General features: G+C 40.5%; 1 protein-coding gene across 2 annotated transcripts in view; it reads left to right on the plus strand.

Moving 5' to 3' along the window:
- LOC110504553 (glycine receptor subunit alphaZ1) overlaps positions 1–10699 on the plus strand; it is a 96332-nt gene extending 85633 nt beyond the window's left edge. For both annotated transcript variants that reach the window (XM_036969878.2, XM_036969880.2), the window contains one exon: positions 6051–10699. In XM_036969878.2, coding sequence (XP_036825773.1) covers positions 6051–6344 — 294 coding nt within the window. In that variant the 3' untranslated portion in view covers positions 6345–10699. The remainder of the gene's footprint in view (positions 1–6050) is intronic.
- The last annotated feature ends 7719 nt before the right edge of the window (positions 10700–18418 follow it).

Here is an 18418-nt window from a genome sequence, read left to right on the forward strand (position 1 = left end):
CTACTGTCTGAAATTATACAACATTTTGAGAGTGCATCTTTAATTCATGTATTCCATACTGTACTCCACATTTGATTTTTCTCATGGTTTTAAAAAAGAAGTCCGTGGCACATTTGTGATGCTAGTCAGCCAATGCCCCCAGGCCAGGCAGTCACTAAAAGCAACAAAAAAAAAGAAGTAATCTCTAGTCTAAAATATTAGGTTCCGGAAACAACTAAGATAAGTGCATGGTAGCTATTTTCTGTCAGCTGTCTTCTGTTTCCTCCATCCACTCTGCGCTGGTAGTCCAAACTGAGATATATTAATAACTAGGTGACATGATGTGACCCCTAGACTGTAGATACACTGTTCCGCTGGCTAACGATGACAGGGCCTTATTAGGACCACACTTCCTGATTGATCCAGGATAATCAGCTCATTAGGCCTGATTAGCTACTGTTCAAGGGGAATCTTTCCCACGGGATTGTCTCAGGGGTGTGTGTGTGTGTTCTGAGGTTATACTACCACGTCTGAGAACAACGGGCGATAAGAGACTGGATTAGCTAGGTAAATAAGTGTAAGCTACTCTCTGCCAGTGTCTGCAGTACAAGACAGGGCAAAATTACCTGTACTCATTGTTTCTTTGCAAAGTACAACATTATACATACAACAAAAACAAAGTTATTGAACTTCTGTACGATATGTTCACCGTAGGCTATATATTGAACTATATATTGAACTATATATTGAACTATATATTGAACTCTATATTGAACTATATATTGAACTATATATTGAACTCTATATTGAACTCTATATTGAACTATATATTGAACTATATATTGAACTATATATTGAACTATATATTGAACTCTATATTGAACTATATATTGAACTCTATATTGAACTATATATTGAACTATATATTGAACTCTATATTGAACTATATATTGAACTATATATTGAACTATATATTGAACTATATATTGAACTCTATATTGAACTATATATTGAACTATATATTGAACTATATATTGAACTATATATTGAACTATATATTGAACTATATATTGAACTATATATTGAACTCTATATTGAACTATATATTGAACTCTATATTGAACTATATATTGAACTATATATTGAACTCTATATTGAACTATATATTGAACTATATATTGAACTATATATTGAACTATATATTGAACTATATATTGAACTATATATTGAACTATATATTGAACTATATATTGTGTAGTATTAAGGTCCTATATGTGTAATTAAAATCAACTGTTCACCCTTAAATGGGGGGAGAGAGAGAGAGAGAAAGAGAGGGGAGAGACAGAGAGAGAGAGAGAGCAAGAGAGAGAGAGTCAGAGAGTCAGAGAGTAAAAGAGAGAGAGAGAGAGAGAGAGAGAGAGAGTGAATGAGAGAGTGTGAGAGAGAGAGAGAGAGAGAGAGAGAGAGAGAGAGAGTGAAAGAGAGAGCAAGAGAGTGAAAGAGAGAGAGAGACAGAGTGCGAGAGGGAAAGAGAGAGTCAGAGAGAGAGAGAGTCAGAGAGAGAGAGAGCAAGGGAGGAAGAAACAGATCATGATGTGTTTAATCATTCCAGGTCAATGGCTTCATGATGGAAGGAGGGGCTTTAACACAGACTAACCCAGAGTCTTTATGCAACCATCTACTCTCAATAGGAACAGGAAACCAACATGTCATTAGTTTTAAATAGAACCTTTGAGGCTGGTTTCCTGGACAACAACAAAGAAACCTGTTCAAAGAAGAAGAGGCGGGTATTTATTTAATTTGACTTTATGTCCGGGAAACCAGCCCTTAACATTAAACATTCTTCTCAGACTTCCTGATCCTTTAGTACTGAAGGATATAACTATCCTCACAATAAAAGCTTGATGGCACGATCTTAATAAAGGAACACAAATCCAACTGGAAAAGGGTCATGTATTGGCTGGCATTGGGTGTAAATTGCTCTGGGAAATCATTAAATGAACAGCAAGGCACCAACTCCTGGAGGAGATGTTGATGATAGTTAGTTGTGACACTCCCCAAAACGACTTTATGCAAATCAGTATTTTTATTTTCCAAGGCGTCATGACACCGCGACCGATACAAAAGCAACTGTTCAGAGAAAACATAAGATGGAACCACCAACTAGTTGACATTACGGTTCCCTTTAATCTCAGCCATTAATCACCACACACTAAGAGATGTAAAAACATCCATCATGAGCAAATAGCATGATGGATGGAGGAGTCAAGTGATCCTTCTCTCTCTGTCTCAGTAGACACCAACCAACCAACCGGTCACCTCTCTGTCTCTGTCTCTGTCTCTGTCTCTGTCTCTGTCTCTGTCTCTGTCTCTCTCTCTCTCTCTCTCTCTCTCTCTCTCTCTCTCTCTCTCTCTCTCTCTCTCTCTCTCTCTCTCTGTCACAGTAGACACCAACAAACCAACTGGTCACCTCTCTCTCACTCACTATCTTTCTCTCACTCTCTCTCTCTCTCTCTCTCTCTCTCTCTCTCTCCCTCTCTCTAAAATTGCAAATACATAAGGGGGAAGGAGGGAGGAGGAGAGAGGAGGAGTGAGCCTGATACTCCTTTCATCCCAGGCCATACATTGTCTCCCTCACCACCACAAACCCAAAGGGCCTAGCTCCCCATTCATATCTCATTATTTATCTCCCCTTCACAATAAGAGTCTCTGCCCAGTTTACTGGATTAATGGTGGGATGTTGAATTAGGGAGCCGGGTAATGAGTCAGACAGCCTGGTCCTGTGTGGCCGGGCGGGCGATGTGAAAATAGCTGCGTCCCAAGTGGCATCCTATTCCCTACACTGTGCCCTACTTTTGACCATAGGTAGTGCACTATGTAGGGAGTAGGATACCGTTTTGGGACGTAGACAATGACGCAGGGAGGACGCCATCCTCCACAGCCCCGCCCCTCCCTGTACTGCTCCACGTCACATCCCCCAGCCAGCACATTAATCATACGGCAGGAGGAATGAGGCAGAGCATCTGTATTACTTACAAATGGTGGACCAGTGTCGCTGAAGGACAAGGGAAGGTCGACGCACAACCTAGCCAGCATTAGACGTTTCAGACGCTGTTATAGGAAAACAGGGGAGTGAAGGAGACGATACAAAATGAGGGAGAAAGGAGTGTGTGTTTGTGTGTGCGTGCGTGCGTGTGTGTGTGTGTGTGTGCGTGTGTGTGTGTGTGTGTGTGTGTGTGTGTGTGTGTGTGTGTGTGTGTGTGTGTGTGTGTGTGTGTGTGTGTGTGTGTGTGTGTGTGTGTGTGTGTGCGTTCCTCCATTCAGCCCAACACACATTAGCAGGTATAAAGACAAGGACAGAAGGAGGATATGGTGTCTACAAATGGAACCTAGAAAACGAAGGGTTGTATTTTAGCACTGCCTGTGCGCCTGTCCATTTGAATTTGCAGTGGAGGTGTTGAATGATTACATTTACATGTTTTCAAACCAGGCAAAGATAGATAAGGGAGCCTGATTGTTTGTTTGTGTGTGATGAGGTATTGTGGAGGAAGGGATTGTGTTAACCTGTAATGAAATCATTCAAGGGTTTTTCTTTATTTTTATTATTTTCTACATTGTAGTATAAATAGTCTAGACATCAAAACTTTGAAATAACACATGTGGAATCATGTAGTAATGAAAGAAGTGTTAAACAAATATATGTTATATTTGAGATTCTTCAAATAGCCGTCCTTTGTCTTGATGACAGCTTTGCACACTGTTGGCATTCTCTCTACCAGCTTCACCTGGAATGCTTTTTCAACCTGTCTTGAAGGAGTTCCCACATATGCTGAGCACTTGTTGGCTGTGTTTTTTCTTCGCTCTGCAGTCCGACTCATACCAAACCATCTCAATTTGGTTGAGGTCAGGTGATTGTGGAGGCCAGGTCATCTGATGCAGCACTCCATCACTCTCCTTCTTGGTCAAATAGCCCTTACACAGCCTGAAGGTGTGTTTTAGGTAATTGTCTTGTTGAAAAACAAATGATAGTCCCACTAAGCACAAACCAGATGGGATCGCACATCGCTGCAGAATGATGTGGTAGCCATGCTGGTTAAGTGTGCCTTTAATTCTAAATAAATCACAGACAGTGTCACCAGCAAAGCACCCCCACACCGTCACACCTCCTCCTCCATGCTTCACGGTGGGAACCACACATGCGGAGATCATACGTTCACCACACCTCGTCTCACAAAGACATGGCGGTTGGAACCAAAATTCTCCAATTTGGACTCTAGACCAAAGGACAAACTCTAGACCAAAGGACTAATGTCCATTGCTCGTGTTTCTTGGCCCAAGCAAGTCTCTTCTTCTTATTGGTTTCCTTTAGTAGTTATTTCTTTGCAGCAATTCGACCATGAAGGCCTGATTCACACAGTCTCCTCTGAACAGTTGATGTTGAGATGTGTCTGTTACTTGAACTCTGTGAAGCATTTTTTGGGCTGCAATTTCTGAGGCTGGTAACTAATTAATTTATCCTCTGCAGCAGAGGTAACTCTGGGTCTTCCTTTCCTGTGGCGGTCCTCATGAGAGCCAGTTTCATCATAGCGCTTGATGGATTTTGCGACTGCACTTTCAAAGTTCTTGAAATGTTCCGTATTGACTGACCTTCATGTCTTAAAGTAATGATGGATTGACGTTTCTCTTTGCTTATTTGAGCTGTTCTTGACATAATATGGACTATCTTCTGTACACCACCCCTACCTTGTCACAACACAACTGATTGGCTCAAACACATTAAGAAGGAAAGAAATTCCACAAATTAACTTTAAACAAGGCACACCTGTTAATTGAAATGCATTTCAAGAGTGTGCAAAGCTGTCATCAAGGCAAAGGGTGGCTATTTGAAGAATCTCAAATATAACATATATTTTAAGACTTTTTTGGTTACTACGTGATTCCATATGTGTTATTTCATAGTTTTGATGTCTTCACTATTATTCTGAAATGTGGAAAATAGTTTTTTTTTAAATAAAGAAAAAACCCTTGAATGAGCAGGTGTTCTTTTGACTGGTAGTGTACGTATGATATCGAGATAACATGTCCTTTATAACATGCTAACCTTGCCTCTTAACTCTGAGTGATGACATAGCTAAACATGTGAATTGTCCACCCATGCAAACCATATGCATCACAATGCATTTCAATGGTTCATGAGATAGACTGCTGTGAATCATGTTGGACTTTGACATTTAATGCTCAACATGATGTGCCTCGTTATGTTCATTAATATGTCTCTGCTTTACTTAAAGGTCCACTATGATTTAAGTCTGCTAAGAGCCTTTTCCTTGAAGGTCCACTATGATTTAAGTCTGTTCAGAGCCTTTTCCTTGAAGGTCCACTATGATTAAAGTCTGTTCAGAGCCTTTTCCTTAATGGCCCACTATGATTTAAGTCTGTTCAGAGCCTTTTCCTTGAAGGTCCACTATGATTTAAGTCTGTTCAGAGCCTTTTCCATGAAGGTCCACTATGATTTAAGTCTGTTCAGAGCCTTTTCCTTAATGGCCCACTATGATTTAAGTCAGTTAAGAGCCTTTTCCTTGAAGGTCCACTATGATTAAAGTCTGTTCAGAGCCTTTTCCTTAATGGCCCACTATGATTTAAGTCTGTTCAGAGCCTTTTCCTTGAAGGTCCACTATGATTTAAGTCTGTTCAGAGCCTTTTCCATGAAGGTCCACTATGATTTAAGTCTGTTCAGAGCCTTTTCCTTAATGGCCCACTATGATTTAAGTCTGTTCAGAGCCTTTTCCATGAAGGTCCACTATGATTAAAGTCTGTTCAGAGCCTTTTCCTTAATGGCCCACTATGATTTAAGTCTGTTCAGAGCCTTTTCCTTGAAGGTCCACTATGATTTAAGTCTGTTCAGAGCCTTTTCCTTGAAGGTCCACTATGATTATCAAAGTTGTATGTTATTACAATTTAAGGGGTGGGCCTTTAAGATATACTGTATACAAAGAGAGAGCAGGCATGGATATCAATTGTGTAATGGGGTTTTTAATTCCTAACAGAATGAATATTTGGCTGTGTTACAGGAGGATGAGGGCGGTGAGGGCCGGTTCAGCTTCACCGCCTATGGCATGGGCCCTGCCTGCCTGCAGGCCAAAGACGGCATGGCCATCAAAGGGAACAACAACAACGCCCCGACCGCCACTGCCGGCCCTCAGGAGAAAACGGTGGAAGAGATGCGCAAGCTCTTCATCGGCCGCGCGAAGAGGATCGACACGGTCTCTCGCGTGGCTTTCCCGCTAGTCTTCCTCATTTTTAATATTTTCTACTGGCTCGTATACAAGATCATCCGAAGCACGGATGTACACCAGATGACGTAAGCAAGGGAAGAGAGAGAGTTCAATACCACACCATCCTGCTCCCAAACCCCAATACTCCTCGCTCTTCACTTGCTCACTTGCTTTTGGTGGCTATCGCCTTGGCAAAGGTTATTTATCAATATTTGTTATTTTCTTTTCTTTCCCTCTTTTCTCCCTAATAATCCGGACCAGTGCAATAGCAATGCAGTAAAATGCATGATATATGAATGTGGCAAAATATTTACAAAACGATAAATCAGTAAATATTACGACTTTTACCGATACATTCAAGAGCTTTGGAATTTATGATAACTGAGAATAAAAAAAAAAAAAAGAAAGAGCGAGAGATTCTCTTCTAAGAAGTGTTCGTTTTATTTCGCAACTCGAAGAAGACAAATACTGCATTATAAAGAAGGAGAATTTGGTGAAACATACAGCACTGTAATATAGTATATATCTATCATACATTTAAAAACGATTATTTCTCTAATATAGTATATATCTATCATACATTTTAAAAAACGGTTATTTCTTCGAAAGGCAGGCGTCTGGATGGAACACGAGGGATGGATTTTTAAAAGGATTCTAAGATGATTCTAAGATGATTCTAAGATGATTCTAAGAGGATTCTAAGATGATTCTAAGATGATTCTAAGATGATTCTAAGATGATTCTAAGATGATTCTAAGATGATTCTAAGATGATTTAGTGATTCCATGAATGAAGTGATGCAATATGCAATATGTCCTATATATCTCAATTAGCTTCAATGTGTGTTGCAAGCACTTGTCAACGCTCCCTGAGCCCTCAACAGAAACTGAGATGTGGTTGATGCTGCTATCAACTATATGAAGGAAACTTGATGAGTCAAAATAATATTATATTGTTTCTAACCGCTGTGGTCAACGTGTTCCTCTGTCTGCCTTTAACTTTATTTCATAATTGCAAATCGTTTTTTAATTAACGCGCTCAGTATACATCACGTTGCTGTAATCAGCTCAAGCTCTTCTTGGGAACTCTAAAGTCTAATTCTAAAGGGACATTTGCCATCATTCACATATCGTCATTGTTGCATTTCTTGATTTCTGTATTCATGTGCTATTTTAAGGATTTGGTACTTCAATCAAAATATGATTAATTAAGAGTAAATCTAGAGTGGAAAAGCGTTACAAAAATCCTGATTCTTCCTACTCATTTCATTGAAGCTATACTGTTAACATTTGTTTAGTTCTTTTCGTAGCTCATTGTTTATTGCCCAGGTACAGTAAGATACCCGGCAGGTCGATGGAGGAAAAATGCAGTGAGTTAAGATTTAACAAGAAAACACCTACTGTACCTTAACAATTATTACCATTGATACATATTAATACATACATTAATAATGTAGCTTAAAAAATAAAAAAGTGATATTAAAATCATTTACAAAATATGCCTAAAGATATTCACTCAAAATCATGGGAAAAAGTTTGCTACTTTAACAGCAATGATTAACACATTCTTCTCATTGGTGTACCATACAGTACATTTTACAGTTCACACAACTACAGGATTCTGTGTAGCTGATTCATTTATTCAAGAGGCTTGATTTAAGATACTGAAATCCATGACTTCTCACCAAGCTTTTCTATGCAATAATTAATATATGCAATTATTTTTTTTATTAGCTTTACCATTTACAAAACATTATCATAAATCGGTTTGAACTTGTGTGACATCAAGGCTTTTAATCTCAGATATTACAAATCACAGTGCTCATATTTCCAATGGTGGACATATACATACACACATACATACATACATACATACATACAAACATACATACACACACAAGGCCTTCATATCTACATCCCCAAGCATAATGTAAACTATTCACCCTCCTCCTAGGCCCATGATTCTAAACACATTCACATTCAACTACAAGCAGGCCAAGCTACAGTGGCTTTTCATATTGCATATTTAAGACTCTCTGCTCTCTGTAGCCCCACCTCTGGGACATTGTTTATCTAACCTAAAGTGCTGTCACCAAGCCCCAGAAATAAAGACTACACTACTGCTACCGCAGGAAGTATGGCCTGCGACACATTGTCATGGATGGGAGACTCGGACACAGTGGAAATAAACACTTGTCGAGTGAGTTTTTTTTTTACATTTAACTTCATTGCCAAATGTTATTTTCCTCTACTTGGTTTTTATTCCAAACCAGATAAGTGTTTTGTTAACCTATGATCATTGCCTTCCTGGTTCGGTTTTGAATATGACGTCATAAGGGGAAAGATGCCAGAACACCTTTGGACACAATATTATATACTGGTTCAGGATATTGTTTAGGTTTTGTTGTCGTAACTTAGATTGATTCAGTTCTTTCCATTGACTTTCCAGTGTGTGGATAAAGTGCTTCCATTTCTTTTTGTGGTAATATGATGCTATTCAATTAACAATATTATATATATTTTGATATGAAACTTTCTCTGCTTCTTCATCCCTGTTTTCTTCTTCTTCTTCGTGAAAAGTGTAATCCATTACTTTTTTTAACATGTCATAGATTTTCGAATGTGTTAATGATAGTTTGAGGTGGTTTGATGTTTAAGGCTTGATGGACTTGCACAAGAGATTAGAACCATATTTAACATTTCGGGGGGTCAACTATTTCTTAAAATGTATATTATCTTCCGCTAATTCATACCTTCGAGTTGAGGCAGTATTTGTCAAAAACGTATTGATGTGTGTTTTCACGGACACGGTCGATGGGGTAAAATTGATTTGAAGGGCTATCTTTTTTTCTATTAGTTTTATTTTATCCCAGCAAATTAACTTTCAACATGTATAACATTATGCTTTACCCAAAACTATGCATTTAAAAAAGTTCATTGCTTAAAGGGGGTTAAAACGTATTGGTAAAATATCAGCACAGTAATCATACGTTTTGAAAGTGACAAAAGATTTGATAGTTATTCGTTTGGCCACAATATTTCAGCACAGATTTTGACCATGAATCTTTCCTCAGTTTTTGACTTCCTCAGACAAAACTATCCATTAAATAAAATGCTACCCAGTGTTGAATATGCAACGAACTAGCAACTAATCATATCATGTACCTCCACTCAACCACCATGATATTCACTCATACATTCAATAGTTATGGATTGAACTCTATGCCCCGACCATGAGAAGGATCACTGCACTTGGGACAATGCTATATGGATTTACTGTAACCAATTGCTTATTAAGGTGCATTATTACTAGCGCCCTGTCCAGGGCGTATACTTGTACATCAAGCTGCCTCATGCTACAGAAACAGGAGATAGGCTCCAGGGTTGGGGTCAATTCCAATTTAAATTGAATTTTAATTCAATTGAGGATTGTCCTGGAATTTGAATTGAATACATGGGACATGAATAGGAAGAAGGAATTGAATTGGAATTGAATTTCTGGAATTTACCCTGACCCTGATAGGCTCCTGCCCTACGGGACAAGGGGCAGGGGCTCGGACAAGGCTTACTTTGTTTATTATGTTATTCAAGATGGAAATGACACTTACTGCTCTGAATAGACAACGTCAACAAGGTCTGACGTATTCTAGAACACTGACACATTCTACAACAAGAATTGTATGTTTAACTTGACTACTCAGCAATTCAATGTTCAAAGTATGGAAGTGGTTAGAATGTTCACTGATGGGGGAAACCCTCCATTGAACAGATAGGATTCCTACCCTTCATATCAACCTGACCTATCATAATGTCAAATATTATTGACAATGAAGGAAGTTCATATAATATTTGGCATATAGGACAGAGCAATATGAACATTTTAAAAGTATGAAATTCAACTAGCATGTTATGATTTGTTAGTAATTGCAACAGTTGTTTGATTCTGTTTATTGTATTTTTATATATCAGATGCCCTGGTTGTGGTGATGCACTCACCACCCAGTGATAGAGATGGACACAAATAACCAGTCATGAACTGAACTGTACACAAAAATTGAAACTTTTTTTATTTAGGTATTTTTATTCTTTTTTAGCACAAGTTGGAATGGCCTTAATTTTGTTTTACTTGCTTAAATATTGTGTATTGGCACAAAGTGCACATCTTGATTTGCTAATTACAGTTATGATAATAATCCAAGAGTGCACTTCAGAAGAAGGAAAAAAGTTCAGCAAATCCTTTTTATTTTTCATTAAAATGTGAAAACACTGAATATTTTGCATGAATATAATTACAATGGCAGATATTTTTGGCTTGTACAAAAATGTGAGCAATTTGAAGAAAAAAGGAATGTACAATTTCTGCTGTAAATGTATATAACTAAATATTTATTGAAATATGTCATTATAAGTAATTCTAATTACAATTAAAGGTTTTCTGAACAAAAATGTGTCCCTTTTTTTTTATTGTCAAGAGTTGGACGGTCGGAGTTAAACTATTACTTCCTGTTTCCTAGCTCAAAGATCTGTTACCCAGCTCAAAGATCTGTTACCCAGGTGAAAGATCTGTTACCCAGGTGAAAGATCTGTTACCCAGCTCAAAGGTCTGTTACCCAGCTCAAAGATCTGTTACCAAGGTGAAAGATCTGTTACCCAGGTGAAAGATCTGTTACCCAGGTGAAAGATCTGTTACCCAGCTCAAAGATCTGTTACCCAGATGAAAGATCTGTTACCCAGGTGAAAGATCTGTTACCCAGGTGAAAGATCTGTTACCTAGCTCAAAGGATGATAAACAGAGTTCAGTCTCTAAGACAGAAGAGGCTGCATGATAAACAGAGTCCAGACTCTAAGATGGAAGAGGCTGCATGATAAACAGAGTCCAGTCTCTAAGATGGAAGAGGCTGCATGATAAACAGTGTCCAGTCTCTAAGACGGAAGAAGCTGCATGATAAACAGAGTCCAGACTCTAAGATAGAGGAGGCTGCATGATAAACAGAGTCCAGTCTCTAAGACGGAAGAGGCTGCATGATAAACAGAGTCCAGTCTCTAAGACGGAAGAGGCTGCATGATAAACAGAGTGCAGTCTCTAAGATAGAGGAGGCTGCATGATAAACAGAGTCCAGTCTCTAAGACAGAAGAGGCTGCATGATAAACAGTGTCCAGTCTCTAAGACGGAAGAAGCTGCATGATAAACAGAGTCCAGACTCTAAGATAGAGGAGGCTGCATGATAAACAGAGTCCAGTCTCTAAGACGGAAGAGGCTGCATGATAAACAGAGTCCAGTCTCTAAGACGGAAGAGGCTGCATGATAAACAGAGTGCAGTCTCTAAGATAGAGGAGGCTGCATGATAAACAGAGTCCAGTCTCTAAGACAGAAGAGGCTGCATGATAAACAGAGTCCAGACTCTAAGATGGAAGAGGCTGCATGATAAACAGAGTCCAGTCTCTCTAAGATGGAAGAGGCTGCATGATAAACAGAGTCCAGTCTCTCTAAGATGGAAGAGGCTGCATGATAAACAGAGTCCAGTCTCTAAGACAGAAGAGGCTGCATGATAAACAGAGTCCAGACTCTAAGACGGAAGAGGCTGCATGATAAACAGAGTCCAGACTCTAAGATGGAAGAGGCTGCATGATAAACAGAGTCCAGTCTCTAAGATGGAAGAGGCTGCATGATAAACAGAGTCCAGTCTCTAAGACAGAAGAGGCTGCATGATAAACAGAGTCCAGTCTCTAAGACAGAAGAGGCTGCATGATAAACAGAGTGCAGTCTCTAAGATAGAGGAGGCTGCATGATAAACAGAGTCCAGTCTCTAAGACAGAAGAGGCTGCATGATAAACAGAGTCCAGACTCTAAGATGGAAGAGGCTGTATGATAAACAGAGTCCAGTCTCTAAGACGGAAGAGGCTGCATGATAAACATAGTCCAGTCTCTGTAAGACAGAGGAGGCTGCATGATAAACAGAGTTCAGTCTCTAAGACGGAAGAAGCTGCATGATAAACAGAGTCCAGTCTCTAAGACGGAAGAAGCTGCATGATAAACAGAGTCCAGTCTCTAAGATGGAAGAAGCTGCATGATAAACAGAGTCCAGTCTCTAAGACGGAAGAAGCTGCATGATAAACAGAGTCCAGTCTCTAAGACGGAAGAAGCTGCATGATAAACATAGTCCAGTCTCTGTAAGACAGAGGAGGCTGCATGATAAACAGAGTTCAGTCTCTAAGACGGAAGAAGCTGCATGATAAACTGAGTCCAGTCTCTAAGACGGAAGAAGCTGCATGATAAACAGATTCCAGTCTCTAAGATGGAAGAAGCTGCATGATAAACAGAGTCCAGTCTCTAAGATGGAGGAGGCTGCATGATAAACAGAGTCCAGTCTCTAAGACGGAAGAAGCTGCATGATAAACAGAGTCCAGTCTCTAAGATGGAGGAGGCTGCATGATAAACAGAGTCCAGTCTCTAAGACGGAAGAGGCTGCATGATAAACATAGTCCAGTCTCTGTAAGACAGAGGAGGCTGCATGATAAACAGAGTCCAGTCTCTAAGACGGAAGAGGCTGCATGATAAACAGAGTCCAGTCTCTAAGACGGAAGAGGCTGCATGATAAACAGAGTGCAGTCTCTAAGATAGAGGAGGCTGCATGATAAACAGAGTCCAGTCTCTAAGACAGAAGAGGCTGCATGATAAACAGAGTCCAGACTCTAAGATGGAAGAGGCTGCATGATAAACAGAGTCCAGTCTCTCTAAGATGGAAGAGGCTGCATGATAAACAGAGTCCAGTCTCTAAGACAGAAGAGGCTGCATGATAAACAGAGTCCAGACTCTAAGACGGAAGAGGCTGCATGATAAACAGAGTCCAGACTCTAAGATGGAAGAGGCTGCATGATAAACAGAGTCCAGTCTCTAAGATGGAAGAGGCTGCATGATAAACAGAGTCCAGTCTCTAAGACAGAAGAGGCTGCATGATAAACAGAGTCCAGTCTCTAAGACGGAAGAGGCTGCATGATAAACAGAGTGCAGTCTCTAAGATAGAGGAGGCTGCATGATAAACAGAGTCCAGTCTCTAAGACAGAAGAGGCTGCATGATAAACAGAGTCCAGACTCTAAGATGGAAGAGGCTGTATGATAAACAGAGTCCAGTCTCTAAGACGGAAGAGGCTGCATGATAAACATAGTCCAGTCTCTGTAAGACAGAGGAGGCTGCATGATAAACAGAGTTCAGTCTCTAAGACGGAAGAAGCTGCATGATAAACAGAGTCCAGTCTCTAAGACGGAAGAAGTTGCATGATAAACAGAGTCCAGTCTCTAAGATGGAAGAAGCTGCATGATAAACAGAGTCCAGTCTCTAAGACGGAAGAAGCTGCATGATAAACAGAGTCCAGTCTCTAAGACGGAAGAAGCTGCATGATAAACATAGTCCAGTCTCTGTAAGACAGAGGAGGCTGCATGATAAACAGAGTTCAGTCTCTAAGACGGAAGAAGCTGCATGATAAACTGAGTCCAGTCTCTGTAAGACAGAGGAGGCTGCATGATAAACAGAGTCCAGTCTCTAAGATGGAGGAGGCTGCATGATAAACAGAGTCCAGTCTCTAAGACGGAATAAGCTGCATGATAAACAGAGTCCAGTCTCTAAGATGGAGGAGGCTGCATGATAAACAGAGTCCAGTCTCTAAGACGGAAGAGGCTGCATGATAAACATAGTCCAGTCTCTGTAAGACAGAGGAGGCTGCATGATAAAAGAGTTCAGTCTCTGTTAGACAGAGGAGGCAGCATGTATATACAACAAGTCACCATAATCAGTGGCCTGAACAAGCTTCTTTCTAGCCATAAGCAGGAAGCAAGCCTTATTACGAAACTAAAAACCAAATTTCAATTTAAGCTTTGTCACAAGATTATCAACATGAACTTTAAAGGACAACTTGTCATCCAACCAGATGCCTAGTTATTTGTAGGATGACACTTTTTCAGTGGATAAGCCACCAGAAGTGACAATGCTAACGTTCTCTGGCAGAGTTCTAGCTCTGATAAAGGTCATGAATTTAGTTTTTTTGTACTTTCAAGACCAGTTTGAGACCATAAAGGGAGGCCTGCAGTGACTGAAAAGCAGTCTGGAGCTCTTCAACAGCCTGAACCAGAGAAGGAGCACATGAATATATAACTGCACATCTGCATATAGATGTAACTTTGCTGGTTGCATCCCATTTCCCAAATCATTGACAAACATTGAGAACAACACAGGAGCTAAAATGGAACCCTGGGGCACACCTCTATTAATCTCTAGAAAGCTAGACTTGTGATTGTCAGTATATAACACATTGTGTTCTGTCAGAAATATAGTTCCTAAACCAATTTACTGCCCCTTCACTGAGACCAATGTTTCTGAGTCTAGCTAGCAACAATTAATGGTCAACTGAATCAAATGACAGCACAATGTTGCTTTTTATCAAGTGTATTAATGATGTTGTTTGCTACTGCCATAGCTGCAGGTGTGGTGCTGTGCCCCGATCTAAATCCAGACTGAACCCCACTCAGTATGTTCTTTTCAATTAAGACGTTTTTTTAACTGTGAGTTCACTAGGGATTCATAGACTTTGGCCAGGATATGGAGTTTAGAGATGGGACGATAGTTATTGGCATCTGAGGGATCTCCACCCTTTTAGCAGTGGGAGGACATAAACTGATTTACAAATGCTGGGTATGGAATTGGTCAAGAGACTCAAGTTGAAAATGTGAGCCACAGGTTCTGTGATAATACCAGCTGCTAGCTGCTATAATACCAGCTGTTGTCTGGACCGGCAGACGTTTTAGTGTCTATTGTCTTTAGTTCTTTATAGACCTCAGTATAAGAAACAGGCTCAAAGTTCAAATGGTTGACATGAGGGCCTATATCATAGTTGACTGTAACAGAGCTGACATTAGAGGCCTGGGCCCCACCATTATCAACAACTGAACCAGCAGATATGAAGTGCTTGTTAAAAACCCCTACAATATGGGCTTTATCCTTCACTTCATTAGAATCCATCATTAAATGGTCAGGAAGGCCAGAGGATATATTAGATTCTGACACTGATTTGATTAGCTTCCAGAACTTGGTAGGGTTGTTTAGGTTCTGTGACTGTATTTAAATTGTCATCTGATTTGGACTTCCTGATCAATCCTGTGTATTTGTTTCTTAGCGCTCTGAAGGAGGCCCAGTCAACAGGAGCATTTGTGTGTCTAGTTTAATTGCTGACAGACAATTTGTTCGTTGGACATGGCGGGATCTTTTTGTGTCGGTAAAGTTAATTATGCGAGACATAGCGGTGGAAACGCCTTTATGCGCAAGTATTGATTTAATAACCATCATATTGAAGTAAACGTGGAGTCACGCGATGATATGTGTTTGGTCCGTGCAGTTTATTAGGCTACATATTAAATCAATGATCATGAACTTCACAGGGTGGTGAAAGTGCACATGATGAGCTTGATGCTCCTTTCCAATAAATATCTTATCCTGGTGACATGATGATGCTTGGCTGCTGTTTGACAAATAAAACAAATATAAAACAAATATATCGCTCTTATCCAGAATCATTTCAAAATGCAGGTAGCCTACCAGCACTGTTATCTGCCAGCTGTTGGCTAGAACGCACGTGTGAAGACCAGAGTGGGCACGTTTGCTGTTTAACACAACAGTTTGTGACAAAACCATCAGTAGAGTTGAAAATGCGATGGAAACCCATTTTTTTTCATTCAGTACAATGTCAATTAACCACAAAAGTTATTGTTTATGTGCACGACGTCTTCACCCACAGCCTTTTAATCCGCAATGGGTCTGTTTGATGGAAACACATCTCTGGTGGGGAAAATGCGGGTATTGTTTTATGCAGATTTTTGAATATTTTCATGTAAATCTGTCGTAAATTGGATGGAAACCTAGTTTATGACACTTCGTTAAAACAACTAAATGTTATGTCCCAAATGACACCCTATGCCCTACATAGCGCACTACATCTCCCTCATCTCTTGAGTTATGATGTAGAAAATCTCCTGGTACACAGTGACTGACTGAACTTCCTCCTCTTAAATACACAATAGGCAGGTTTCCATTGACCCAGGATTAATCGACAAAAGCAATGTGGCAAAAATAATAATTGCGATATGTGTAATAAAATGCCAGATATAGGATACATTTTCTAAAGATCAAGACACATTTAGTCTCTTGTTTCGACAGCGGTGCATTTTTCTTTTGTTGAACTTTCTTTATTGCGACACGTGACGCAAACTATGATCGCTAAATCATTTTGACGGTACACGTAGCACGTGATGTCATCACATAACTATAAAGCGCTACTTCACATTTGATTCTAAATGCCTGAACTTCCTCCTCTGTAACGTGATATTTTTAGCTGCTGGATGACGATGACCCAATAAAGGACTGGGTTCCGTCATGACGTTTGCGCTCTAAATGGTACCCTATTTCCTAATAAAGTGCACTACTTACACCACAGGGCTATGGTCAAAAGTAGTGCACTATATAGGGAATAAGACGTCTTTTGTTACATAGTCATAGCTTTGGCTCCTCTGCCCTTGTTCTGGTGGTGGTGTACGTAACAACTCACTCCCCCTCCCCCTCTCCCTCTCCCAGACCACCCGGTCCCTTGGATGGCCCTGCAGTAAGTAGCAGGATACTACAGTGGGACTTACTGAAATGACATTACAGCTGACACTGAAAACCACCCCCAGGGCCTGAAGCCAGTGAAACATGAAGGCTTTGACAGAAATGTGTTTCTCAGTGTATGAAATAAGAGCATTTGGCCTCCCTCTCTAGTTCAGGCAAAATATAGCACTTTTTTGGCATTATGGTGATTATTAGGTTGTTTTACACAGACATTAGTTTCTCAGTGTTTAAAATCAGAGAATTTGCATTTGTTTGTGACCCTGCTCCCTATTTCACACTGAGAAACAAGCTCTGTTTTTGTTGTGTTGGTGGTGATGACTAAAACCTTGGTGGTTTCACCACGTGATAACGAAGACCTTGACATATCTTCACACGCCAGGATGTGAATGTTAATAGATTCAAACAGTCTTAATGAGAGACCCGATCGCCTCCAACGTGTTGGTGTCTGTGTGCTTAAGTGCCTGTGTTGCATTCCTGTGTGTGTGTGTGTGTGTGTTCATTCCAGGGCTCCTCAGGCTATAGGCCCTTCTCTCTGGGTGCATGTGTGTGTGTGTTCATTCCAGGGCTCCTCAGGCTATAGGCCCCTCTCTCTGGGTGTGTGTGTGTGTGTTCATTCCAGGGCTCCTCAGGCTATAGGCCCCTCTCTCTGGGTGTGTGTGTGTGTGTGTGTGTGTGTGTGTGTGTGTGTTCATTCCAGGGCTCCTCAGGCTATAGGCCCTTCTCTCTGTGTGTGTGTGTGTGTGTTCATTCCAGGGCTCCTCAGGCTATAGGCCCTTCTCTCTGGGTGTGTGTGTGTGTGTTCATTCCAGGGCTCCTCAGGCTATAGGCCCTTCTCTGTGTGTGTGTTCATTCCAGGGCTCCTCAGGCTATAGGCCCTTCTCTCTCTGGGTGAAACTGTGATTGTATCCCTAATGGAACTCTGTTCTAAAAGTAGTGCACTATGTAGGGGGTAGGGTTTCACTATGTAGGGGGTAGGGTTTCACTATGTAGGGAATAAGGCTTCACTATGTAGGGGATATGGTTTCACTATGTAGGGGATAGGGTTTCACTATGTAGGGGATAGGGTTTCACTATGTAGTGAATAAGGCTTCACTATGTAGGGGATAGGGTTTCACTATGTAGGGGGTAGGGTTTCACTATGTAGGGGGTGGGGTTTCACTATGTAGGGGATAGGGTTTCACTATGTAGGGAATAGGGCTTCACTATGTAGGGGATAGGGTTTCACTATGTAGGGGATAGGGTTTCACTATGTAGGGGGTAGGGTTTCACTATGTAGGGAATAGGGCTTCACTATGTAGGGAATAGGGCTTCACTATGTAGGGGATAGGGTTTCACTATGTAGGGAATAGGGCTTCACTATGTAGGGGATAGGGTTTCACTATGTAGGGAATAGGGCTTCACTATGTAGGGAATAGGGTTTCACTATGTAGGGGGTAGGGTTTCACTATGTAGGGAATAGTGCTTCACTATGTAGGGGATAGGGTTTCACTATGTAGGGATTCACAATGTAGGG

This window comes from Oncorhynchus mykiss, chromosome 25 (genome assembly GCF_057628025.1).
Source record: "Oncorhynchus mykiss isolate SJ-2025 chromosome 25, ASM5762802v1, whole genome shotgun sequence".
Taxonomy (NCBI): Eukaryota; Metazoa; Chordata; class Actinopteri; order Salmoniformes; family Salmonidae; genus Oncorhynchus; species Oncorhynchus mykiss.